Source organism: Triticum urartu, chromosome 2A, assembly GCF_056163025.1.
Source record: "Triticum urartu cultivar PI428250 chromosome 2A, HENAU_Tu73, whole genome shotgun sequence".
In the NCBI taxonomy this organism is placed as follows: domain Eukaryota; kingdom Viridiplantae; phylum Streptophyta; class Magnoliopsida; order Poales; family Poaceae; genus Triticum; species Triticum urartu.
This window is the reverse complement of record NC_141874.1, coordinates 14,231,585-14,257,788: the sequence shown is the minus strand read 5'-3', so window position 1 is coordinate 14,257,788 and position 26,204 is coordinate 14,231,585. Positions and strand designations below refer to the sequence as shown.

Sequence of the window (26,204 nt, the reverse complement as noted above, 5' to 3'; positions counted from 1 at the left end):
GACAACCTGTTCCGAATGATGCTGACGGACGCGCACCCATATGGAAGAAGAAATCTATATTTTGGGACCTGCCCTATTGGAAAGACCTAGAGGTCCGCTCCGCAATCGACGTGATGCACGTGACGAAGAATCTTTGTGTGACCCTGCTTGGCTTCTTGGGCATGTATGGGAAGACAAAAGATACACCTGAGACACGGGAGGACCAGCAACGTATGCACGGAAAAGACGCCATACATCAGGGTCATGCAAGCTACGCTCTTACCAAATAAGAGAAGGAAATCTTCTTTGAATGCCTGCTTAGTATTAAGGTACCGTCTGCCTTCTCGTCGAATATAAAGGGAATAATAAACATGGCAGAGAAAAAGTTCCAGAACCTAAAGTCTCATGACTGCCACGTGATTATGACGCAACTGCTTCCGGTTGCATTGAGGGGGCTTCTACCGGAAAACGTTCGATTAGCCATTGTGAAGCTATGTGCATTTCTCAATGCAATCTTTCAGAAGGTAATCGATCCAGAAATCATACCAAGGTTAGAGAATGATTTGGTGTAATGTCTTGTCAGTTTCGAGTTGATGTTCCCACCATCCTTCTTCAACATCATGACACACGTCCTAGTTCACCTATGCGAAGAGATTAACGTTTTGGGTCCTGTATTTTTACACAATATGTTCCACTTTGAGAGGTTCATGGGAGTCTTAAAAAATATGTTCATAACCGTGCTAGGCCAGAAGGAAGCATCTCCAAGGGCCATAAAAATGAGGAGGTCATTGAGTTTTGTATTGACTTTATTCCTGACCTTAAGCCGATTGGTGTTCCTGAATCGCGGCATAAGGGCAGACTGGATGGAAAAGGCACGCTAGGAGGGGAACAAATAATATGTATGGACGGACATTCTCTCACTGAAGCACACTACACAGTTCTACAGGATTCCGCCTTGGTGGCTCCGTATATGGATGAACACAAGAATTTGCTACGCTCCAAACACCCGGAGCGGTCTGATGACTGGATTACACGTGAACAAACCAGGAGTTTCGCCAGCTGGTTGCAGACACGTACCATGCATGACGCCTCTATTGAAGATGACCTGTACTTGCTTTCCCAGTTACCATCTTCGAATATAATGACTTTCAAAGGGTACGAGATAAATGGTAATATATTTTACACGATCGCCCAAGATAAGAAGAGCACCAACCAAAACAGTGGTGTTCGCTTTGATGCAGAAACCAAGACGGGAAAGGAAACATATTATGGTTATATACAGGACATATGGGAACTTGACTATTGACGTGGTTTGAAGGTCCCTTTGTTTCGGTGCAAATGGGTCAATATGACACGAGGCGGGGTAACGGAAGACCCGCAGTACGGAATGACAACAGTGGATCTCAACAATCTTGCGTATGCAGACAAACCATTCGTCCTAGCCAATGATGTGGCACAGGTTTTCTATGTGAAGGACATGTCTACCAAGTCGAGAAAAAGAAAAGATAAGGAAGCGAATGCATCGTACGATGAGCCAAAGCGGCACATAGTTCTTTCTGGGAAGAGAAACATTGTGAGAGTGGATGACAAGACAGACATGTCAGAAGATTATGAAAAGTTTGATGAAATTGCTCCATCCACAGTGAATATTGACCCGAGCATCCGGTTAAATGATGAAGATTTTCCATGGTTATGGCGCAAAGGGACACACGCGAAGAAAAAGTTTCACACCCAAAGATTTGGCTTCACTATCATCACTTTTTTTCTTTGTTTCACACCGAGGAGGGAATCTCTGTAATAGTTAGGGTAGTTATGTGTTTTGGCATTTGAAACGCGAAGAAATTTTATGTGCAAACAAATTCTTTCATGCCTTTACTGATTTTTAAAGTTAAGTTATTCACAAACTAGTGATTCACACTAATTTCAAATAATTCAAAATTTAAACTATTCAAATTTGAAAACTACGGGCACTAATAGAAAGTTTGTAATTTTTTGTACCTAAAGCAAAAATATTCACAAAGAAACTCTAAATACAGAAAAAAAACAACTCAAAAATAAATAAAACAAAAATAAATAAAGCAAAAAAAGCCCGCCTACTGGGCCAGAGCGGCCTGCATACGACTAGAAACCCAACCTGTTGTTGGGCCAGGATGCAGGCCCGCAAAGGCCCAGTAGGCCCACAGGGCAGCACAGAACATGTAGGCCCAGTAGGCCTGCTTTGGAGAGGAGCTCGAGAGAGCTACCGCACGAGGGGTTATAAACCAGTGCGGACGCCCCTCGGCTAGCGAGGTGGGACTAAACTTGCCGCACCGCACCTGCGCCAGTGCACCCCCTTTAGTACCGGTTCATGGCACCAACCGGTACTAAAGGGGGGGCCTTTAGTACCGGTTGGAGCCACCACCCGGTACTAAAGGGGGCGCGCTTCCCGCCGCTTGGCCTGACCAAAACAGGCCTTTAGTATCGGTTGGTGGCTCCAACCGGTACTAAAGGTCCATCCTATATAAGAAAACACTTCAAAAAATTCAGTTTCTCATCTGCTTCTTCTCCTCTGCCCCGTCGCCCGCCGCCCCTGTCTCCATATCCCTCGTCGCCGCCCCCCGTCGCCGCCCCGTCCCAGTCCCCGTCCCCGTCGTCGCCGCCCCGTCGTCCCCGTCCCCGTCGTCACCGCCGCCCCGTCCCGGCCGTCTCACGTCGTCCCCGTCCCCATCGTCGCCGCCCCATCCCTGTCCCCGTCGTCGCCATCCCCGTCGTCGCCGCCCGTCGCCGTCCCCGTCGCCGCCCCCCGTCACCTCTCGCCTCGCCGGTGAGCACACACACACGCACACATACACTTTGTTTTTCTGTTTTTCAGTTATATATTTTTTTCTTCTGTTTTTTAGTTATAGAAATATTTATAGAAATGTTAGAAATTTTTCTGTTTTTTAGTTATAGAAATAGTTAGAAAAAATTTAGAATATTTTTTAGTTATGGAAATATTAGAAATGTTATACAAATGTTAGTTATATACAAATGTTATAATTTTTTCTTCTGATTTTTAGTTATAGAAATATTAGAAATGTTAGTTATATAGCATTGTTAGAAATGTTATAGAAATGTTAGTTATATAGAAATGTTAGAAATTTTAGTTATCAAAATCCAATCATTAAAAAAATGTTACTTTTTGCGGGCATATAGCTAGTATTTGTTCTCGACGATGCCCGGCCCGCATCCTCGCCGTCGACCCTTCCGACGTCCGGCTGACCCATGTCTGGGACTGGGCTCCGCCGGGCTGGCACTGGGAGGTGCTGCCTGGAGGGGCGCGCCGCTTGATGAGGAACCCGGCCCCGGGTCCCGTCGTTGACCCTGATCTCCTTTGGTGGCGTTCGCGTGGGCCACTTTCGGTTCGGAGGGAGCCGGCCCCGCCGGAGGTGGTACGTCGCCGTGTCAGGGAGGAGGACGAGCACGTCCATCGCTACATGGTTGCGTTAGAGGGAGGCAGGTTCTCCAATACCTGGCAGGTTCTTCAGGGATCTCACTTGAGCTATGATCCTGTGAGGGTTCCTTCTCTTTGGGTGTCCACCGCCCGCGCCACACGAACCGCGAGCGGCCTAGATTCTTCTGTAGTATTCGATCTTTATTAGCTACCTAGCCAGTGATGTATTCGATATATAATATTAGAGACAATGTATTCGAGATTATATATTATTCGAGACGATGTATTCGAGATTATATCTATTATTCAAGACGATGTATTCGAGATTATATCTATTATTCGAGACAATGTAATTTGAATACTAAATTGTTTTATATTTATTTTGGATTAGTTAAATAAAAGCTATGGTGGACAATACCGGCAGAGAGGGAGAACAGGCCATGTTTGATATGATACGCCATCCTCGCGGGCCAGATGATGATCAGAATGAAGAAGAGTATGACGGCTCCGAATTTCTAAACAACACCGGGGAGGGTGATATGATATTCGATCGCGACGACCGAATTGATGAAGTCATGAACTATGATTATGATGATGACGAAGAAAATGTTGATCTTGAAACAACAAAGACCGGCGAGGTATATATATTTATATAAGCAGGCATCTGGTGATCATCACATGTTTTAAATGACTTGAAGATATATTAACGAATCGATCTTTCTTCTTTCAGCCATCCAGATCGAGCAAATCTTCAGGCAACAGGACGAAATGAGGCCCATACAAAAAGTTGAAGGAGGGCGTAAAGTACAATATCGAGGCCATCAAACCTAATGGTGAACCATTAGCGCCTAAGAAGATTGCGGACAAGTTCATTCGTCAGTGCGGAGTTCTTGTGAAGGACCAACTCCCGATCTCCCTTCAAGAATGGAGAGAGCCAGCAAAGCCACGTCCAGATCTTACTTTTGTCGACGACAAATAAAAAGGTCTGCTTTGGGAAACTCTCATGGAACATTTCACCCTACCAGATCATTTCACAGATGCAGATGTGGAGAAAGTCAAGGACGCTTCTATTAAGAAGATGGCAGTTGCATTCAAGAACCACAAGAATCGTGAATGGGACAAGTACGTCAAGGGAGGAAGGAAGACTCCAGTATTCGAGGGAACACTAGAGAAGCAAAGTGCTCATTGGGACGATTTCGTGAAATTCAAGGATTCGGAATTAGCTAAGAAACGGTCGAGAATAAACAAGAAGAATGCCGAAAAAAGGATAAGTTCCATAAGCTGGGGCCAGGTGGCTACGCGGTGGCAATGCCTAAGTGGGATAAGTCTGAGAAAGAGATGGAGGATGCAGGTGTCACTCCGGTTACTAGGAGCTGGCCCCCAGGTGCAGGACTTGGTTCTATGCGCATGGGGGGGAGTTGGACCCGAAGACAGGCAAAGTTTCGACGAAGGCATGTCTGAACGGAGCCGACGAACAGCTACTTGTTGCAATAGAAGAGGCTCGAACAGGGGTGTTCGAGCCCAACAGAGAGAACAACGAGCTTACACGTGCCTTGGGAAATCCTGAACACTTGGGAAGAACACAAGGCAAGGGCGCTATTCCGTGGTATGAGGGGTTTTCGGACTGGAACACCGACTACAGAAAGCGTGCGAGAAAGAAGATTGCGAAGGAGAAGAAGAGGAAGATGGAGGAGGAGCAGAGGAAGCAGGACGCGGAATGCCTTCAAGGCCTAGAAGCAAGGCACGCGGACTTGGCACTCAAATTCCAGCAGTAGCAGCAGCAGATCGACTCACTTAGCCAGGAAAGGGGGTCTCAGCAGCGGCAGCAGCAAGCGGATGATCATCCAGCATTGGATAGCACCGCCCCATTCATGCCGAGAAGCAGCGTGGGTTCTGCCCCGGGCGACGTAATGCTGGATAGATACCCTGTGGATGACATCATGGAGAACACTAACTGCGAGCTACACTTCAAAATGAAGAACATATCCATGAAGGTGGCGGACGCCGTTGCTTTTACAAATCCCCCGGAGGCAACCTTCCATTGCAACCCGATTCCAGCGGGCTATGCTCGTGTCTTGGTTGATGAGGTGGTGGACCCATATTCGGGGCTACAGCTTGACATTCCTGGAGGTGACGACGAGCACACATTGGGAGAGGCCATACATCGTGTCCTCCTATGGAGAAAGGATTGCATCGTCTTTCGAAGGCCACCGACACCGCGTCACCCGACTCCTCATCGAAGTCCGCCACTGAGTCAGCAGACTCCCGCTCCTCCAAGTCCACCAACGCGTGAGGCCACTCCTCCTCCTCCAAGTCCGGCAAAGTGTCAGGCCACTCCTCCTCCAAGTCCGACACAGCGTCAGACGTCCACTCCTCCTCCAAGTCTGGCACAACTTCAAGCCACTCCTCCTCCAAGTCCGGCACAGCTTCAGGCCACTCCTCCTCGTCCAACTCAGCCACGTCAGCCGTCTCCGCCGCCTCAGCAATCGTAGAAGAGACACCCCGCAGTTATGGTGCGTAGCGGTACGAGTCGAGGTAGTACAGGAAGTACAGGCCGAGGCAAGCGATATAAATATGGTCCAAGCCTCGCGCCTCTTCCGCAGAGGCCATATGACAAGTCCGAGGAGGGAAACGCAACCATATCGAAGGCCGAGGTGGAAGCCCATTTTGCACCGAAACCACCACCGCCGCCAAGGGAGAAAGTGCCTGAGGAAACGATTGACCACTTCATTCGTATGGCTCAACCACCAGCTCCCAAGCCTGTTGACACAGACTATGAGCGCCACATCAGGAATTTAAATCGAGCACGTATACAGAAGGAGGCGAGCTCGAGCTCGAGAAGACAATAAGCAGCTGTCAAAACTGCGGGAAAACCGTTCCCCAGCTGGGAGAACAGGCGGCGCAATCGATCCCCCCACTTGTTGTGCCAGCAACACATAAGAGTACGCGCGCCCAATATTATTGTGGGCAAACCGTTAACATATCTGAGGTGGGCAATGTGGTAATAACCGAGGAGCATATAACGCAGGCTGAAATTCTCAAGATCACTGTTGGACAACTCCTCGAGATCGAGCCCATGCCTGTGCTTAGAGAGGAGGAAATAAAACGGAAATATGTCCGGGGCCAACCTTTGGTCAAGCCAGACGAGGTCAAGAAGCTCCCAACGAGAATGTATGAATTGCATCAATGGTACATGGATATTACCAAGATTTCCAATCGAGAGTCCCTCATGGTGGAGGTCAAGAAGGATCATTACTACCAGGAGAAAGTTGTGTACGTTGAGTATTCTGAACTGTTTCAGTTATACAATCAAGACGCACTCGACAAATCTATCGTCAGTTGCTATTGTCTATAAGTGATTTATTTCTGTAATTTAAGTCTCAAACTAGCTGTAGTGATCCTTTTGATCAATCATTACCTGTAATTATTCTCACTATATTCTTTTCTGTGGTATTATGCAGGATGAAGATATATGAAATGAAAAAAGGTGGACGCTATGGCATTGGGTTCATTGACCCAAACACCGTTAATGAATACACATGGAAAATATATGCATATTATGAAAAAAGTGTAGAGGACAGCATGCTAGAGTTCTTGAAGCGCCTCAAATACAATGAAGATTTACTACTTCCTTACAATTTCCAGTGAGTCACACTGTCTTGTACTACAAATTCTCGGTTTTGCCTACTAGCTAGGTACATGTTTTTGCTTACATATGCCCGTTTAATTAAGACATGCAAACGTGTGTGCATGCAGATTTCACTGGATCTTGTGTATCATTAAAGTTGACGCCGGAACAGTTGAAATACTGGACTCACTACTCAAAATAAAAAATGACTATAACATCTTGTTTGGGATAGTCAACAGGTAATTTCAATCATTATTAACTATATATCTCGGCCTATTTAGTTCATCATTTCCTGATATGAACTATTTAATAACCCCTTTATTCATTTTCTTTGTCGGCGGGCAGGGCTTGGGCAAGGTTCATCAGCGTCACTCCAGGCCAATGGAAACAAAAACTGAAATGGTTTCGACCCAAGGTAAGTAATTAAGTAGTACTAGCTAGCTAGCTAGCTGCCATCTTTTTAATTATCATGCTTGATTAATTATTATCTGATCAAATTCCATTCTCGTAAAGGCCCTTCAGTAGGCGCAGGGGACTGATCTGTATGCATACTGCGTTTGCGAGAACATTCGCATGATGGCGTCCGAAAGTAGCAGATCTCAAAGACAGGAATGAGTACGTTTGTCAGAACACTATTCACAACTTTTACACCATTATCGATATCTAGTCGCACAACTAATACACAGGCATAAAGGTGCGGGACAAGCTCCTACAAACGGAGCGCGTACAAGCACTTCAAGAGGAAATAGCGGGTTTTTGCTCGACCAGGTCATAGATCCGAAGGGAGAATACCATTACCCGCTACCGCCCCCATGAACCATTTCCAATTGTCATCGTGCTCCGAAGGCACCAATTAGGCTAATGCCACTGGCTCCGAAGGCAACATGTAGGAGAAATTGTATATAGCTAGCTAATTGTATATATATATATATATACATGTGTGTATGTGTGAATTAATATGGTGGTTTGTGAGACATTTGATGATATATATATATATATATATATATGATCGGTTCTACTAGAAATTATATATATATATATATATATATATATATGCATAACGTGTACAAATGTGTAGTATCGTAAAATACCAGCAAACAAAAAAGAATTAAATGAAAAACACAAAATTAAATGAAAAAGAAATCATACCTTTTAATACCGGTTGGTGTCACCAACCGGTACTAAAGGGCTCCCGGCCCGCGGAGCTGGCTCGTGCCACGTGGTTGCCCTTTAGCATCGGTCCGTGCTGAACCGGTACTAAACGCGGGGGGGGGGGGGGGGGGGGGCTTTAGTGCCGACACTTTAGTGCCGGTTATCGAACCGGCACTAAAGGGCCTTACGAACCGGTGCTATTACCCGGCTCTGCACTAGTGCAAACAGGCAAAAATTGTATCACATGGGCCTGTCTGGGCAATAAGCAGATTACAGTGGCATGGAGTGTATGGGCGTTATCAGAGTAGGGCCTGGTCAAGCACATGTGTCAGCACCAGATCACAAATGCAAAAAAAATAATCTATGTAAGGCATGGCATTCTATGTCATGAAGATTTCATCCGCATGATGATCACCCTGTCGGCAATTTGGGGAGCGAGAAGAAAAGCTATCTATGAGGATACATATCAAAGCCCACTATGAAGTCACCACTTTATTAAGTCCTTTTTGAGCAATCTTCAAATCTTTGACAAGCCTAAGAGGCCAAAAGTGCGTGTGGTAGCCCCAAGGCCGAGGCAATGGAAACCATAATCTCACTAAACTCAGTATTAACGCGGCCATAGCAGGGACCTCTGGAGTGGAGCGGTGGCTGCGGTGAGTCCTGATCCAGGGGTGCTTTTTTTTTTGGAGCTTCGGTCATTGTACTCAGGATCATCTCGGACCCTGCAACTGTAGAAGTTTTGACGGTCAAGGAATCAATGGTTGTTGCAGAGGATCCTCGTCGCTTCTGACTGCAAGGTGATGGTTGATGATATTACGCAACATAGCGTGGCTATGTATGAAGCTATCATACATGAAATCGTAGATTACTCTGGAGTTTTTGATTTATTAAATTTTATTCGTGAATTTAGGAGTTTGAATTTCGAGACTCGCAATTCAATGGAGCATGCTCTACAACCAGGCGTTGGTCACCATGTCTGGTTAGACCAACCTAGTGATCTTTTGTTCATCCTCTATAAATATTGTGACGGTTGAATAAAGCTTGACGAAATATGTCTTGAAAAAATGCTTACTAAAGCGGAGGGAGTATCAGGGAACAGAGGATGTACTCTGCCTTCAAACTTGGAACAGAGGAAGTACACGGTCCGGTTTGAACAGACTTGTGACCATTCTGCCCCCACCCGGTCAAGTCGCAGCCTGCTAGCCCGGCCTGCTTCTGTAGCCCTCCCCGCACCAGACGCGTTGGCCGCCGGCGGCGGCGCAGGGGGGCTGCCGTCGCGGTGGCACGAGTGATATGCTTCTCCCACCCGACGCGTCGCTCCTCCTCCACCAGCCGCCTCCGCCCCTTCCAGTACACCGGTTCCTGGCGGGCGAGCTAAGCCATCCCGATGGAGCGAGAGGTGTGTTTCGCTTCCCACCAGCACGAGCTGCCTCGCCCCTTCTCTAACCACACCTTTTTGGCTAAACAAGCGAGCAATCTTCCTCCATGAACGTCCCTTGGAAGCCTCAAGTGTCGCTGGATGTATCCTCATCTGCTGGTTTGTCCAAATAGCACAGATGAATTCTTAATTTGTTGCTGTTAGTTTTAAATATGCAAAATGCACACCGGATACCGACTACTGATTACTGAACCACCTTAATTTCCTAGGCTCAGATGTAGTCCTTTTAGATGCTACTCCCCCTGTCCGAAAAAGTTTATCCCTCAAATAGATATACCTAGCACTACTTCCTCAAATGAATGTAGTACCTAGCACCTAGGGACAAACTTGAGACAAACTTTTTCAAACGGAGAGAGTATATGCTAGAGGGGATCACATTGGCAGCCCCTCTAGTCCAACCTCCTTAATTTCCTAGTCTCTAATATGCTATGCTAGAGTGGACCACATTGGCTTCCCCCGTAAACAAACCTTCATTTAGTCTGCGTGACAACGATTTGTCACCAGCTGCATGTATGAGCTTCAGGAGCCATTCACATGATAAAGATACCCACAATTTTGGATTTACGCAGGTTTCCTTCTCCTAGTCTGACTGTACACATCTACAGTACTTCTTTTGCCTACAAGTTTTGCAATGCAGTTTTTTGAAACTGAATAAAAGCATTCCTGACCTCAAATTTCGCATGAAACGAATAGATGCAAGTGAATTTGTCGTCGGCATCATCAATCAAACTGATACAATACATACATTTATCATCCAACGGACTCGGGTGCAGGACTCTTAAATGCAAATTTTATAGGTGACTTTGATACATGAGTATATTAGCCTAAAAAAAAAAGATACATGAGTATATACGGGGAGAGCAAGTCCTTCACCAGTTGGCATGCTACATGTTTGGAGTTTATTCAAAAACTAAACTGGCAGGACGACCTGAGAAGAGGGATGAACAGGGTGCCTCCTTGCTTGTAGTGGGACCTATCAATGCTTACAGATTGACTAGCTCGCGCGTGGTGGATTGGTTTCAGCTGTCAGCACTCGCGCGGGTCATCCTTTGTTGTTAAAAAAAAGCACTTTGCGCGGGAAATATGCTTTGAAACCAGGAATGGAGATGTACCAGAAAACAGAGGATGTACTCTGCCTTCAAACTCTGAATCTGCCCTGGTCAAGTTGGAGCCGGCTAACCTGTAGGTAGCCCTGTGGGTGTCCACCCAGACCGGACAAGGCGCGTTGGCCGTCACCGACGGCGCATGTGGTCGGCTTACGCCGGCCGTCGCGGTGGCCAGGTGGTCGGCCCGCCCCTCCTGCCGTCACTGCATGTATCCCCTGTAATCAAACCTTCATTTAGTCTGCGTGACAACGATTTATCACCAGCTGCATATATATATATGCTTTATGAGCCATTCACACGATGTGAAAGTGAAACCCTGTGTGTAAAACCACAATCTTGAATTTACGCAAGTATGCGCACTTCCCCTAGCCCGATTGTCTAGTTCTTTTGCCTACAAGTTTTGCAATGCATTTGAGCTTGTTTACGGTACCTTGGTACTGTTTTGATAGGGGTGGGAGTACCAATTAAATCCAACCATTGATTTGAAAGGGTGGTTCAGACCTTTTTCTTTCCTAACATAAGGGTAATGTTTATATTAATTTCTGAGATCTTATTCCCTCCCGGTGTCTCACAATCACTCGCTTCCGCCCTTGATCCAGTGACCATGCACGGCCATGGCCACATCATCCCGCCGGCCCTTGTATGCATCTGTCACCGGCTACGCTCCATGGAAACTTAATTACAACCATGGTCGGCGGCGAGGCCTCCCTGGACGTGCGCCTTGTTAGATGTGTATAGTTTTTTTCGGTTTATCCTCATTGTATAAGGGGTCTCTTACACTTTATCATACATATGTACATGTATTGGCCTCTGGCCCTCTTAAGAATGCAGTTGCCATTCATCCAACATGGTATTAGATGTTAGGTTCCCTCTCTCCCGCACGCTGCAACTCCGTGCTAACTTCTCCCTCGATCCGCCCACTGCCAGTCCGGCTCTCCTCGCCGTGGATCCAGCCGTCCCGGTCTTCCTCGCTGCGGATCCGGCCTGCTCTGCCTCCTCCCGGCCATGCTTCGGCCTGCTCCATCCCCTGCCGGCCGCGCCTCGGCCTGCTCCGCCTTCTGCTGGCTGCGCCCCGGCCGCCTTCGCCTCCTGCCTCGGTCGCCGTCGCGACCTGGCTCGGCTCCGGCCACCGCTCCCGTTGTTGTTCTTGCTGCCGGCTGCCCCCGTCTGCCCCCTGCGCCCTGCTGTCCGGCCCGGCTCCGAGGTCGGGCAGGTGCTGCTCCTCGCCCGTTCGGCGGGCTGCTGTTGCCCCAGCCGGCTCCTTCCAGCTGAGGGGCTTCCTCCCTGCGCGCTCCTCTGCCCGCCCTCGGGCGATTCCCTACTCGCTCGTGTGCGAGCGCTAGCTCAATCCCGATCCAGTTCGGGTCTGCTTGCGTTGATAAAAAAAGACAGACAGATAGCGAGATATCTCAGTATGTCATCTTCGGGCTATGTGGTTGTTCTTCGCTGCTCGGTGATCTTTGATGGCACCAACTATGCTGAGTTTGTGGGTTTCATGTGTATCCATATGTGCGGTCTTCTGCTGTGGGGCGTGCTCTCTGGCGAGGTATCTTGTCCGCCCTGCCCCGTTGCTCCGGTGGCTCCTGGTCTGCCGGTTCCGCCAGTGCTTGCTGCTGATGCTTCTCAGACCGATCGTGATGCAGCCAAGGTCCTTGATGATGCTGCAGTTGATGCTTATGATCAGCAGGTATCTGCATATTCTGACGCTCTTTCTCTCTACCGGGATGAGCTGTCTGCCTACACTTAGTGGTGCAATGATGATGCTCGAGCTGCTGCCGTTCTCACTGCGAGTGTCCTTCCTCAGTTTTCTTAAGAGTTCATGGGCCTCGGTACTGTTGCAGCGATGTGGTCCTACCTCTGTCAGCGCTATCAGCCCTCTGGCGATGCCCTATACCTCTCTGTGGTGCGTCAGGAGCATGCCCTCCAGCAGGGTGACTCGTCTATTGATGAGTTGTACTCACAGTGTTCTGCCATCTGGCGTCAGCTTGACTCACAGAGGACAGTTGTTTGTGGAACTTGTTGTTGCTGTCAGACTACACGGTCTGACTTGGAGTTTCAGCGGGTCCATGAGTTTTTATCTCGTCTCCGCTCTAAGTTTGAGCCCAGACGTGCTCACTTGCTTGCTCGTGGTCGTGTTCTTATCTCGGAGGTGCTTGCCGAGCTTCGTGCTGGGGAAACCCGCCTTCGCTCTACCGGTTTGCTGGTGGTCCCGTCTGTATTGGCTGCTTGGGCTCCAGTGTCGTCAGCTCGGCTCACTACTCCACCGCTCCTACCCACGCCTTCAAGGGGGTGGGTCGCCCTGCTTATACTGAGAAGGGCCGGTCGCGACGTGACACCTTCTGTGGCTACTGCTCTCGGCCAGGTCATCCAGAGTCTGATTGCCGTGAGAAGAAGCGAGACCAGAGGCGCTCCTCTTCCAGTGGGACTCCTGGATCTTCCTCGACTCCGTCACTCACCGATCAGGACATTGTGAGGCTCAAGCGTCTCTTGGCTTCCTCAGGCTCTTCGTCGACTGGTTCCACTGCTGCTGTAATTGCATCCACTTCTCCATCACCGCAGGCATCTACTCAGTCAGGTACATCTTTGTGGGTTCTGGATTCTGGAGCCTCCTTTCATATGTCTTCTGATTCTTCTGTGCTGTCTTCCCTTCAACCTCTTGATTCGCCTGTTAATGTTCTTACTCCCGATGGCAAACCTCTTCCTTTTAGTAGTCGTGGTCTTCTTTCCACTCCATCTTTTTCCATTCATCCAACACGCCTTATCTGAGTATTCGGCTAAACAGTCGGCAGTTGCATCTCCGGAGTTCTGATCTTGCAATTTAGGGCGCGGTCGGTGTCCCTCCACTCCGCTTCTGGAGCGAACGTAGCTGGAGTTATAATCCATGGAGCGAGCTAACAGTTGCTCCGTAGATTCTAGGATTTGAAGGAGCGGTGGACTGCCTAACGCGACCTTAATTATTAATTATTGTGCATCTCTGGTTCTTAGTTCGAGCATGCTAACAAATCCTCCCGATGCATCGGCGCATTGTATGTGCAAATCCTGGTCAAGATATCCGGCTGGTTCGTCAATCACATCCCGTAATTAGTGGGGAATAAAATGACACCCTCACATAATACCAAATTAACAGCTGGTCTGGATTACCAATTAACCCTTGCAATGAAGGTACTCCCGGACTATTGGTTGCGGTTCTCCCAGGTATCTATATTGTAGTACCAAACAATTCTACCCATCAGATCAGAGTAAATGGACGGCTCATATTTACTTGTGGGTACCGTAAAAGAGCTCCTGGGCAAAGGACTTGTTTTCCCCATTTATACTCATGTATCAAAGTCACCCATAGAATTCCTGCACCCGAGTTTGTCGGAGGACTTGTTTTCCCCATTTATACTCATGTGTCAGTTGGATATATTTGTTTCATGCGAAGTCTGATGTCATGAGTGCTGCTTTTCAATTCCAAAAATGCATGAGCTCTTTTACGGTACCTGCATCACATGGACAGAGGCATCTGTCAAGCTACTTGGTGGAAATTTATTCAGTAATTAAATTGACTGGACGACGTGAGAAAAGAGATGACCAGCCCCCTGTCCCTGTGCCGCACCTCCTTGCTTATGTTGGCGCTTATCAATGCTAAGTTGGTAACCTTTGTGCCCGCTGAATGGACGATAGAGCCGGGCTTCACATCTACCGCGTTAAATTTATATCTTCAACGTCTGATCCTTCACAGCAAGATAATAAACAGGCTGAATTAAAACACACATACTATCATAGCAGAGTTTATGAATGGAAATAAGAAATCTTAAAGGTATGCAGAACATGAAGGTCGTTGTTGTGAAAAAGATATCAACCGGCCACAATTTTAATAGACCGAAACGACGTGAGAAGTGTGCATACCTGCTCCATTACCAACTTGGATTTATCAACCCGCGCTTCCAGGAAAATGAGGCGGCCGAGGTCGCTTTTGGCCAGCTTGGAATTGATCAGACCCATGGCCCTTCTGCTGCAGACTGAGGCTGTCAAGTTCAATTTCCATTTGATGGATAGCACATGTGTTGCTGTAGCAATTGTTGTTGACTTGGCATGAGGAAACATATTTCCCCGAAGGCATAGTTTCGGCTGGATCAACGACCCTCTTGAGCAACAAAATCCTCGGCCTCTTGGGGTGCTTCTTAGCTTCATTCTCCCAGACTTTTATGGTTTCGCAACTGACCATAGAATCCAGCGCGATTTCTTGAATATCTCTGAGATATTCTATTTTGATGTCACAAAGACCTACTAGACCTTTACAGAGCAACTGCATGGAAGTGAGTCTCGTCAAAGCTCCTTTCTCGATGGTGGGGAATGTGGGTTTTTCCACCACAAGGCACAGGCGTTGCAGAATTAGGAAATCTCCATCTTGTATCCAAAAACCTGTAAGGCTGGCTTCAACCAGCTTGAGATAAACCAAGTACCGTAGCTTACGCAGATTTTTTAGAAGATCAGCTGCCGTCAGATTAGTAGATGTAAGGCACAGCTCCCGGAGACCACTCTGGGATATGACAAACTGAGGGAACTGTCTCAGGACGCCTTGCATCTTCAGTGAGCTAAGGTTACCAGAAACTGTCGACGTTGCATTTGCTTTGTCTAGACATTGCAGTAAACTTTTAGAATAATGGTTCAAATGAAGTGATAGACGACGACGGGCACCTACTGGGGTATCTATTCTAGCCTTAATAAACTTTTGAATGGCGACTGAAAGTGGATCCAGTATCTTATTGTTATCTGTGACAGTGGGCTCACACCATATCTTGACCTTTGTCAGTTGTTTCATATGAATCATCAGTTCTGGGAATCCAGAGTTGCTGTCTACAATAACTCCTGCTAGAGTCTCCAAGTTACATTCTCCTGACAGGAACTTGTTAAGCTTCTTGCTATCCAACTTCTTTAGCTTAATCTTTCCGAACACATGTACTAGGTGGGGCAGACTGATGACTTCCACAGGTAGTGTCTCTGTTTTCCTCTTCCTCAAGTCCAGTGTCTCTAAATAATGTAGCTTTTCCATTCCATCTAAAGGTTGGCTAACAGAACTTCCGAGGGTCAGATATTTTAGATGCAACAGCTTGTATATGTCCTCGAGATGTTGGTCCTTCAAATCATTGCATTCTTTCAGATCCAACACTCTCAGCAGTTCACAATTCTTCAAATCTGAAATGGCTTTTCCTGCACTCCCAAAGACTGTTAGAGACCGAGGACGCAGCTGCTTGCCCTTACCACTTGTTGCTCGACAGGTACTGATACCATTCCTGTGATTCTGGATAACTAGGTGACGGCAATTAATTCGGTTCTTATCACCAAAAGATGTAGAAATGAAATCCGAAGACCTGGACTTGTGCAGCATGAACTGGTTCATGATTTTGTGAGGTCTGCATGTCTTCACTTTCGCATTGTTGCTTGCATCTACACGCTGAATTATATTCCGGTCGATTAGTTCTTCCATGTTGTCATAGGCAACTTCCAGGTCACTGCGTTCATGTTTACCCTCTATGTACCCTTCGGCTGACAATCGCCTGATAAGACTGTTCATGCTGAAGGGACGATCATTTGGGAATATACTTGTGTATTGTAAGCATGCCCTGAAAGAATTGTCAGGTAGACTGCTGTAATTATTCATAAGAACTTGTCGCAGTTTTGTGAAGTGACCATTCTTGTTCACATCCATACGGGAACATAGGTTATTGCTTATTTCTTCACAGTGAACTCCTGTCAACACATTGTGATCTTGCAAAGCTTTGGCAACACTAACAAGAGCAAGTGGGTGACCATCACATTTGTCCACGATTGCAGTTGAACCCCTCTGCAAGTCAGGTGTGGATTGATCGACAAAAACCTTCTGCTCAATATAGTCCTTTGACTGTTTCGCACTAAGAGATCTCATACTGTAAACATAACCATCAGGCAAGCTGCAGGCATTTGCTACTGAGGTCACAGCTGTGGTCACTAGTATTCTGCTTTCTGTCTTCTCTGGGAAGATGTGTTTTATTTTGGTCCAGAACTCCATCTTGATGTCATCAATGACAATTAAACACCTGCCAGGAAAATTAGCAAAAACAAACTTAAGAGACCTGTCGTTTGGAGGCAATTGTTTTGGTTAATGCTCAGATGAACAAATATAGTAATATGCTCAGATGATCTGCAGGGGATCTAAAATGGTTCGTATGTGCAGAACCAGATTCATCGGTTCTTTGTTCATGTTCATCGATATGTTCTTGCACTAGGGATTTGCGCATGCAGATCATGTGATCACCTCTTTGTGATACTATCTAATTTCGTGGTCCTAACCCACCACGCCAATTTGTTAGTGGTATTTCTCTAATTTGTGTGGTATTGCAGGTATAGATAGGGTGCCATCGAGTTGAAGCAGCAGTGCAGCACACGCCAGAGGGCCAGTAAGGTTGAGCCAGGGCATGAAGCACTGGCCGGCAAGGTGCATCGACAAGGTATGCTTTTTCTTCTTTTTTCTTGTGGTTCAGATACAGTCCCTCATTTGTGGACCTCCTTGCTAGAGCTTTGTGTGAACGGGTGGAGAGCTACTTCCGTGTGAAGGCAAGTGGCCGCATATCATGATATTTTTCCGAAATTACTCACGATCGGGTGGAAATGCTTTAGATCCCTCTACAATTTGTGATTGCTTTGAGTATGGGAAACACTTTCTATCTATAGTCTGATAAGACACCAGCGGCAGACCAGTCGTACTCCGTCGATCTAACTGAAATCTGACGGTCAAGAGTTGCCCTTCTTATGTATGTAAAAAATAAGGAAAATTAATAATAAATTAATCGGCAGGAACCTAACCCCCGCAAAGGCCGCACGTAAACCTCTCCCCTAATCCCTCCAGATCATCAAATTAGAGGGGCTGCCAATTTGTCATTGCTATTTATGTTCATGGTCTGCCTAGTATTGTGATGTTCATGTGTTAGGCCACATGGAGTCATAATTAGATAACGCATAGCCATGTACGCTACAATCGTGCCTATTCCTCTTTCAATATTCAGTGCTTCTAATGAAGTTGACAAATGTTGAGAAAAAAAAATTCTTTTATTGCTTCTGTATACAGGGCTTCCAAAAATATGTAACCACAGTTGGCAGCAAATCTTTTCTTGTTTTATTTTCAAAATTGCATGCTTCCACCAAACACTAATAATGCACCCTTTGCATTATTTTCTAGCTTCATACCTGTGTGCTTCTACATTGTACTCATTTTGCACTATCGTCTAGAAAATTGCTCTTCCATGCCTTCATCTTATAATGGTTTATAATAGGTCCAGTTTGTATGGTGGCAACACAAACAAACCGATGCTCATAATGGTACCGTGCTTTCAACTTATATTGTTCGATATCTCTATGTGCATATATTGCTTTATTCCCTTCCCGGGGGCTGATTTCAGTTTGTACAATATGTAGTGGATCACTAAATCATCAAGAATATATGTGTATTTGGATTGTGCATATATTGATCTTTTTTCTTTCAAATATCCATGCTTCAAAGTACTGCTTATGTATTGAGAGCACTATTTTTATGCTTCTTATCTATTGCGCTTCTATACTGTAATACATATGCTTCTTTGGTCCATAGAGTATGCTTCAATTAGTGAATAACAACCGGTTGAATAGCACCAAATAAGCGTCTTCTTGTTAATCCTGCTTCCTTTATTTTTCCTATATGCTTCTCATGTAGACATGTAGTGCCGCAACAGAACAATGTTTCGTGAACATTAAATTTGGGCACCCAAATCTTGCCTCTCAAGCATGTAGATTTCTCATGTCAAAATTCTATCATGTTAGTGTGTGCTAGCATCAAATCATTTATTTGTGTTATCCATATGCTTTCTACCTTATGAGTTCTCACATATGTTTCTATGCCAATGAAGGGGCGCTAGGGGATTGATGCTGGATGCATCTACTTCAGAGATGACGTGTCGAATTCACCACAAAGACCCACATGGCTCAGACATCCGGGCTATCAGGGTATACAACCTCAAGGACGGCACAATGAAGATCGAAGCGCTCGGGCAAGGGCACCTCAGCTTGTACCCATTGGCGCTATGGACAACACCCTCCATCACATGATGTCTAATTAGTGAAATTCGACGCATGGAAGCAATTTTACTTCGCCTTGAAACACTCTGCATTTGACAACAACATTTCTTTCTTTCTTTGCAAACAAATCATTCATTTGAATTAGAAGGATGTGTAATTATGACTCCATTTGACAGCAGCATTTTCGTTCTTTCTTTGCAAACAAACCCTTCATTTGAATTAGAACCATGTGTAATTATGACTGGAAATATCTATCTCTTTAGTGGAAGCAATATAATACTTGGTTGTAAGCAATTCTCTAGTAGATGGAAGCAAGATTGTGATCCTTCTCAAACATGTGGAATGTTTCCTTTTTTATGGAAGCAGGTTTAAACCAATTCTCTAGTTTATATAAGCAAGATACTGATGCTTTTGAAACAAAATATCACATTACAAAGGACATCAACCTTCAAATAAATAGAAGCAGATATCATTTACCACAGAAGCAAATTCTCCAATGAGCGAAACATAAATTAATTTGTTGTGAACTGATAGACAACATTAAAAATAAGGGTAGATGCACGTATTTGTTGCACCGGACACAAAATTCAAAAAAAAAAGTTGCACCAGACAGAAATTTTGCTTCGTAAGGAAGCAAGCTGCCGGATTTTTTTTGTTTCCTAAAAAAAAGGCTAAAACCAAGGACCAATGCATATCATAAGGAAGCAAGCTGTCGGATTTGATTTGTTTCCTTCAAATCGAAATCAGTTGCCTAAAAATCAGCAACTGTGAGTGATCTTCGGAAGCAATCAAACCTCAACACACGTCAATTGGCTTCTGTTTTGGAAACTCCACATTAATTGTATTTTGTTTTGGAAACTCCCTAACGGGGTAGGAAGCATGCAATGGTGCTTCATCCACCATCCATACAGACTTATATCTAACGGCCATGGAGTGGTCTGATGGGATGATAGGGATCAGTAGTCTGATCCCTAGCGGTTCCCTTTGAGTATTAGTGTGAGATTATTTTCTCTCGGTGTACTTAGGCCCTGTTTGGTTCATAAGTCCTAAGACTTTTTTTAGTCCCAACTTATAAGTCACAAGTCCCTAAAAAGTCCCTACCTGTTTGGTTCCTGGGACTTATAAGTCCCTATAAGACCATATTACAACTATAAGTCCCTCCTTAAGAATCTTATTTCATAAGTCCCAAATGTCCATTTAAGTCCCTATAAGTCCCTCCTGTTTGGTTTAGATGAGACTTATAGGGACTTTTTTAAGTCCCTAAGCCAATAAGTCCCTAGAAACAAACACCCTCTTAATGCTTAGTAGTATTGATCTACAAGTGAGATATCAATGAAGAAAATCATTTGTAATTGCTTAATCTTGCTCTGAGTGAGGTCATTAGCCTAATTTGAGGGTTCAAGCAACATGCTGTATAGTTAATCCCTGACCTACAAGTGACGGGAAGATATCAATGAGGAAAATCATTGGTGGAGGAGAACGGAAAGTCATGACATCCATTGCATTGACCACTAAGGCACGAGACTAGTGGGATGAGAACTATAAACTGATACAAGCATGGCAACCTACGAGCTAGACATCACTTTCATAGTCGTAGAACTACTTGAAAACTCTAAATTTGTTTGTTCTTTGCTTCTACGGAACAAACTTGTTCCCGATGGGCGATGGCACCACAAGTAATTTTACAAGGACAACACTGACCATGACAAGTTTGATATTAAACTAGAATTAATACACTCGTACTGAAAAATTGCTACAGCCAAAGTTCGTGTACTTGCAGAAGAGGAAATTTGTTTGGGTGAACTGATTGGTGCATAAAACTAGGAGTATTTTACAACTAAATGCAACTCATTATACTACAAAAGTCAAAAAGTTCTCTGTACCATCTCGAGTTCGATTTAACCAATTAAAAGTCTATTTAAAATTGATGGGAAAACTATCATCCATGCTGATAACACTCCTAAAGTGTGAAAACTCCAATAGTATCATAGTGTGAAGAAGGGGATAGGAAGGAAGCTATCCTTTGGATGAATAGGAGTGACGTATCAAATTGGGAAAATCCTGACCAACTAATCAGTTTATTTGAAGTGACGATCGAGTCACAGTTTAGGAATGGGGATCCTCACCTCTTAGTTTCGAGAAGACGAGTAATACATTGTTGGAGTTGCCGGAGTTTCTGTGGCACGGGTTGTGCTGCTTCTCCGTCAAGACCCTCTAGTATGGCCGTCAGGAGCCTCTCCGTCGTAGCGTCGTCGTTGTGGTTGGACGCCACAGCCCAGGCACGGCAACTGAACTGCTTGGTGACCTGAGGGCAGTTATACACTTCCCATGCGAGTGCCGTCTTGCCCGAGCCCCCGAATCCCACGATGGATATCACCCTCAGCTTGCTTGCTTGGCCACCAAACAATGACTCCCAAAGCTCCTGCTTTGGTTCCTCCATGCCCACCGCGGGACAAGCTCCATGTGTGCCCGTATCCTTCTCCGGATTACTATGGTTGGCCTTGGATACGGCATCGGCGGAGGCTTGGCTGTGGATGCTATGTCTTTCTCTCCGCTGATGTGCCTCGTCCAGCCGCCGCTTGAGCCTCACGATCTCGGCACAGAACTTCTTCGCATCGCGGATCGATTCCCCCTCGCATGAACCGCAAGGAAGGAACCGGTCTAGGCAATCCTCGATGTTATGTGCCAGATCACGGAAGTCCTCCATAGATATGATCTCCACAGCACTAGGCTGCCCCTTGTGTGAGATCTGAACCTCCATGGAACCAGAAATCATGGTAAGCTCTCTATGCAAGAACCCGATGTCATCCTCAAGGTCCTTCAACTCCCTCCACCTCTTCTCTATAACTGTTAGGAGCTTCGACACCACGCTCCTCGTCACAGCAGTCGCCACTGCAATCCCCACCTCCATATCTCCGCCCAGCAACTCGGCGGAGCCAGGTTTCCTTAATGGTGGTATAGCATGCACATCTCCCCCTCCACCCCTCTTCCCCTCTAGTTGACCCTAGTGCAGCTAAGCTGCCAAGCACTCAAGTTGAATATTACACGATGGCTAAGTAGTTGGTACTTACCCTAAAAAAAAGTAGTTGGTACTTTTTGACATGTTTTTTTAGGGGATATTTTTTAAAAAGTAGGTAGTTGGTACTTGCAAACAGCAAAAATATATGTTGCCAACCGATAACCTACAAAATGTTGTTTGGGACAATTAATGTACAGCCCGTTCCTAAAAAAAAGAGTGAATTCCAGTTTTTACACCCATAGTTTCACATTTGTGACAGTAATTAGCAGATTTTCCACATTTTTACCCAATTTAAATAAATGTTGCCGCGTTTCTGACAACAATTACCACATTTAGCCGATTACCCATATAGAGTAAGGGCATAAATTTGCTTAAATTGGATAAAATATGGAAATCTGCCGAATGGGGTAGAAGCCATCACAAAGATGAAACTACGAAGTAATTTACTCATACATATAAAACCAAAATTTGCAAAGTAGTGAAATTATCTTTCGTTTGGGATGAGTTTATATAGTCCAAGTTTCAAAATTATTGGCGCAAATGCGTGATCTTCACTGGTACGAACAACTGAACAAGCACTTACATACGGTTGACGTAGGTCTCAATTGGTTGTTGCCTTGTTCTATGTGTGTGTGAGGGGGGGGGGGGGGGGGGGGGTGACGTACCAATGAAGAGCTAAAGAAACAACGCAAGTTGTCACCCACTTGCAAATAGATGGGTCTAAAATAGAATTAATTGAGACGATTAAAATACAAAAATCAAGGTTGCCATCTCACGTTAGTTGAAAAAAAATATCCATTATGTGAAGTCAAGTTGCAATGCAAGAGCATCTCCAAAGAAGATCCTCAAAACTCCCGTATATGTCTAGACTGTGTCCGGAAAGAAATAACGCAAGTTGTCACCCATTTACAAATACATGGGTCTAAAATAGAAGTAAAAGAGAAAGAAGCCGGTTGCGCGGAGATCGATGAGTCGGCGGCTAGCGTGTCGGCGTCCACTATCAATATCGATGGAAAGTAGAACATGGAAGGCCGCCGCTGCTTGGGTCTTAAGAAGGCCACCGTCGGGCATCTCCGGCTTGCAAACAACGGGTGACTCGTCCGATCCTTTATATTAGACCTTCCTCGGTCCCCGTCTGGGATCCACGGAAGCGGAGGATCCCCCTCTTCACCTCCGGCCATAGCACCCTCTTTTCACTCCGATGAGCGGCACCCAGATACGGGGGGAGAATATACCTCCGGGACTCCCCCTAGACCGTTGAGCGGGCTGCCGGACATGGGGAAAACAAAGGATCTGTCGCGGCCGGCCATAGACTAGTGTAGTGTATCTGTGTCATGCGAGTGGAGTTTTGGGCAACTGTACGTGCCCATAGTTCTACCATTTTAGTTAAAATATGTCCAAAACTCTAAAATGGAATTGTTTTCGTCCGATTTGTGTGAAATCGGACATGTTTATATGAAATCCGGGTGTGTTTGCATGAATTTCATCTTGTTTGTTGAAAAAGTGTTTGAAATATATGCGGGCAGTGTTAGATGACGGCCTCCCACATGCGTGTGAGCGTGTCCGTGGACTGGTCTCTCTGTTCGTGGACGGATACGGAAAAAAATTATGGATTGTGGTTGAAGATGCCCTAATAATACGTGTTGGGCACATACTACATGTTGACCCGGTGCTTGCGGAACCAGCAAATTTATATGCCTAGTAGACAAGTGGGGGGCACATAACGTGCAGATTTGGTACATCTGTGTCGGCTTGGTACTCCTTAAGTACACCACATCATTGATTTTCATAGTTCAACCTTCTCGACACAAATACAGCGCGACGCGCACCATTGTATCACCGTGGCGCTCACGCGGTTCCATAGTTGATCGCACGATGAGAAGCTGCTTGCGCCATAGGATAGGGCATGTCCAACTTTTAGCTTTTTCAAGTGGTCACTGAATCTGTCTTTAAAGTTTAAACGCGCCCGGACAGTGTGGAAGCCAGCCATCCAAACAATGCCCGTGTACATTTCAAAACGTATTTTTACAATCCGAGCGAATTTCGTTAACCACGACAAAATTCACTAAAGTTCGATTATAATCTACACAAAATGGTCAATATTTCATCAGTTTGACTTAAACTTAAAGAAACTAGATTTTCTTGTACCGGACGGTGACCTAGCTCGTATGCGTGGCCAGCCTGGCGAGCGGCACGCCATCCGTATCGTCATCGCGAAGTAGCCGCTCCGCTTCCAATATCAGTCATTGGGGATCAAACACACACACAATTGCCCTCGGTGGTTTGCAATTTTTTGGTAATGTGTTAGAAGATACCCTACTTCTACTTGTGTCTCCTGGTGATGGTACTGTTAATTGTGTACTGACTGGAATGTGCCTTGTTATGGGCTCTCATTTTTCTCGTCTTTATTTTTCTCCTTGCTACTTGTGCGTTTTTTTACCCGATTTTCCTCATAAACGGGACAATTTGTTTATGTTTAGTTCAGGTTTTCACTATAAACTGATTCACTCTCTTATCTTATCTTTTAATAGTATGTAAATTGTGTACCATAGGTTTATAGAAAAGAGAATTGTAAGTATAAGATAACTACACTCGCTACGAACAACGAGCTTAGAAAGAACTCCACACCCGGCTAGTCCAAAGACAGCCACCCACGACAAAACAACTACAACGCAAAAGAGCATGTCCAAAACACGAAACCTTGCCGCATCTCAACCGACACCGGTCATCTCCTAAGAACAACATCTCCCGCCCGAGCTTCCCTTGTCGATGCACCTTCCACCTATTATGCCTAAAGGAGGTGGCAAGTGTATTGCGGGACTCGATCAGACCCAAGAAATGCACCATCTTGGAATCACCAGCGGCTGTCATACATTGCGTCATGGAAGATCAATCAAGCAGAGTGGCGAACACCGAGGAGCGCAACAAAGGACCTCCAAACCGTGTCTCGAGGCACGATGCTCCCAACAGATGGACGGCTTCGAGGATGTCGCCATTGTGTTGATTCTACACCGAATTAATGCTTTCGCCCGGAGACAACTACCAACACGAAGCGAGCGAGGGAGATGGCGACACCCCGTGATGACGCCTCTAATTAAGGAGGGGAATGGCACCCACGTGCACCATCGCCGCCGGCCCGGCAAAAACCAGGCAGCATTTTCATTCATATCCCCTCACATCTCCACACCTCCAAGGCTTGGGGCAGCACCGTGTTGGAAATATGTCCTAGAGGCAATAATAAAAGGATTATTATTATTATTATATTTCCTTGTTCATGATAATTGTCTTTTATTCATGCTATAATTGTGTTATCCGGAAATCGTAATACATTTGTGAATACTTAGACACCAACATGTCCCTAGTAAGCCTCTAGTTGACTAGCTCGTTGATCAACAGATAGTCATGGTTTCCTGACTATGGACATTGGATGTCATTGATAACGAGATCACATCATTAGGAGAATGATGTGATGGACAAGACCCAATCCTAAACATAGCACAAGATCGTATAGTTCGTTTGCTAGAGTTTTCCAATGTCAAGTATCTTTTCCTTAGACCATGAGATCGTGTAACTCCCAGATACCATAGGAGTGCTTTGGGTGTACCAAACGTCACAACGTAACTGGGTGACTATAAAGGTATACTACGGGTATCTCCGAAAGTGTCTGTTGGGTTGACACGGATCAAGACTGGGATTTGTCACTCCGTATGACGGAGATGTATCTCTGGGCCCACTCGGTAATGCATCATCATAATGAGCTCAAAGTGACCAAGTGTCTGGTCACGGGATCATGCATTACGGTACGAGTAAAGTGACTTGCCGGTAACGAGATTGAACGAGGTATTGGGATACCGACGATCGAATCTCGGGCAAGTAACGTATCGATTGACAAAGGGAATTGTATACGGGGTTGCTTGAATCCTCGACATCGTGGTTCATCCGATGAGATCATCGAGGAGCATGTGGGAGCCAACATGGGTATCCAGATCCCGCTGTTGCTTATTGACCGGAGAGCCTTCCCGGTCATGTCTACATGTCTCCCGAACCCGTAGGGTCTACACACTTAAGGTTCGGTGACGCTAGGGTTGTTAGGAAGACTTGTATGTGATTACCGAATGTTGTTCGGAGTCCCGGATGAGATCCCGGACGTCACGAGGAGTTCCGGAATGGTCCGGAGGTAAAGGTTTATATATGGGAAGTTGTCATACGGTCGCCGGAAAGGTTCGGGGGCATATCCGTATTGTACCGGGGCCACCGGAGGGGTTCCGGGGGTCCACCGGGAGGGGCCACCTCTTCTAGGGGCCTTATGGGCTGTATGGAGAAGGGAACCAGCCCAAGTGGGCTGGGGCGCCACACCCCCTAGGGCCCATGCGCCTAGGGTTTGGGGGAAACCCTAA

The 26,204-nt window shown here is 45.9% G+C and overlaps 1 protein-coding gene and 1 pseudogene across 5 annotated transcripts; one reads left to right on the top strand and one right to left on the bottom strand.

The window, feature by feature from the left end:
• The first annotated feature begins 11,231 nt into the window (after nucleotides 1-11,231).
• LOC147982918 (uncharacterized) lies at nucleotides 11,232-13,505 on the top strand (annotated as a pseudogene).
• A 68-nt stretch (nucleotides 13,506-13,573) lies between these two features.
• Nucleotides 13,574-21,790, bottom strand: LOC125522932 (disease resistance protein RGA4). Of its 5 annotated transcripts, none has more exons than XR_015615535.1 (4): nucleotides 20,915-21,790; nucleotides 14,607-16,777; nucleotides 14,290-14,425; nucleotides 13,574-14,197 (listed from the first exon to the last, which is right to left on the bottom strand). XR_015615535.1 is itself a non-coding variant. In XM_048687973.2 (3 exons), exons 1-2 carry the CDS (start codon nucleotides 21,697-21,699, stop codon nucleotides 14,632-14,634), a joined length of 2,931 nt encoding a protein of 976 aa, XP_048543930.1. In that variant the 5' UTR covers nucleotides 21,700-21,790; the 3' UTR covers nucleotides 14,210-14,431; nucleotides 14,607-14,631. The 5 variants fall into 5 exon arrangements, 1 of the variants encoding a protein (XP_048543930.1); XR_015615536.1 differs by having other exon boundaries at nucleotides 14,314-14,425; XR_015615533.1 differs by having other exon boundaries at nucleotides 13,577-14,197; nucleotides 14,290-14,431.
• Nucleotides 21,791-26,204: the final 4,414 nt, after the last annotated feature.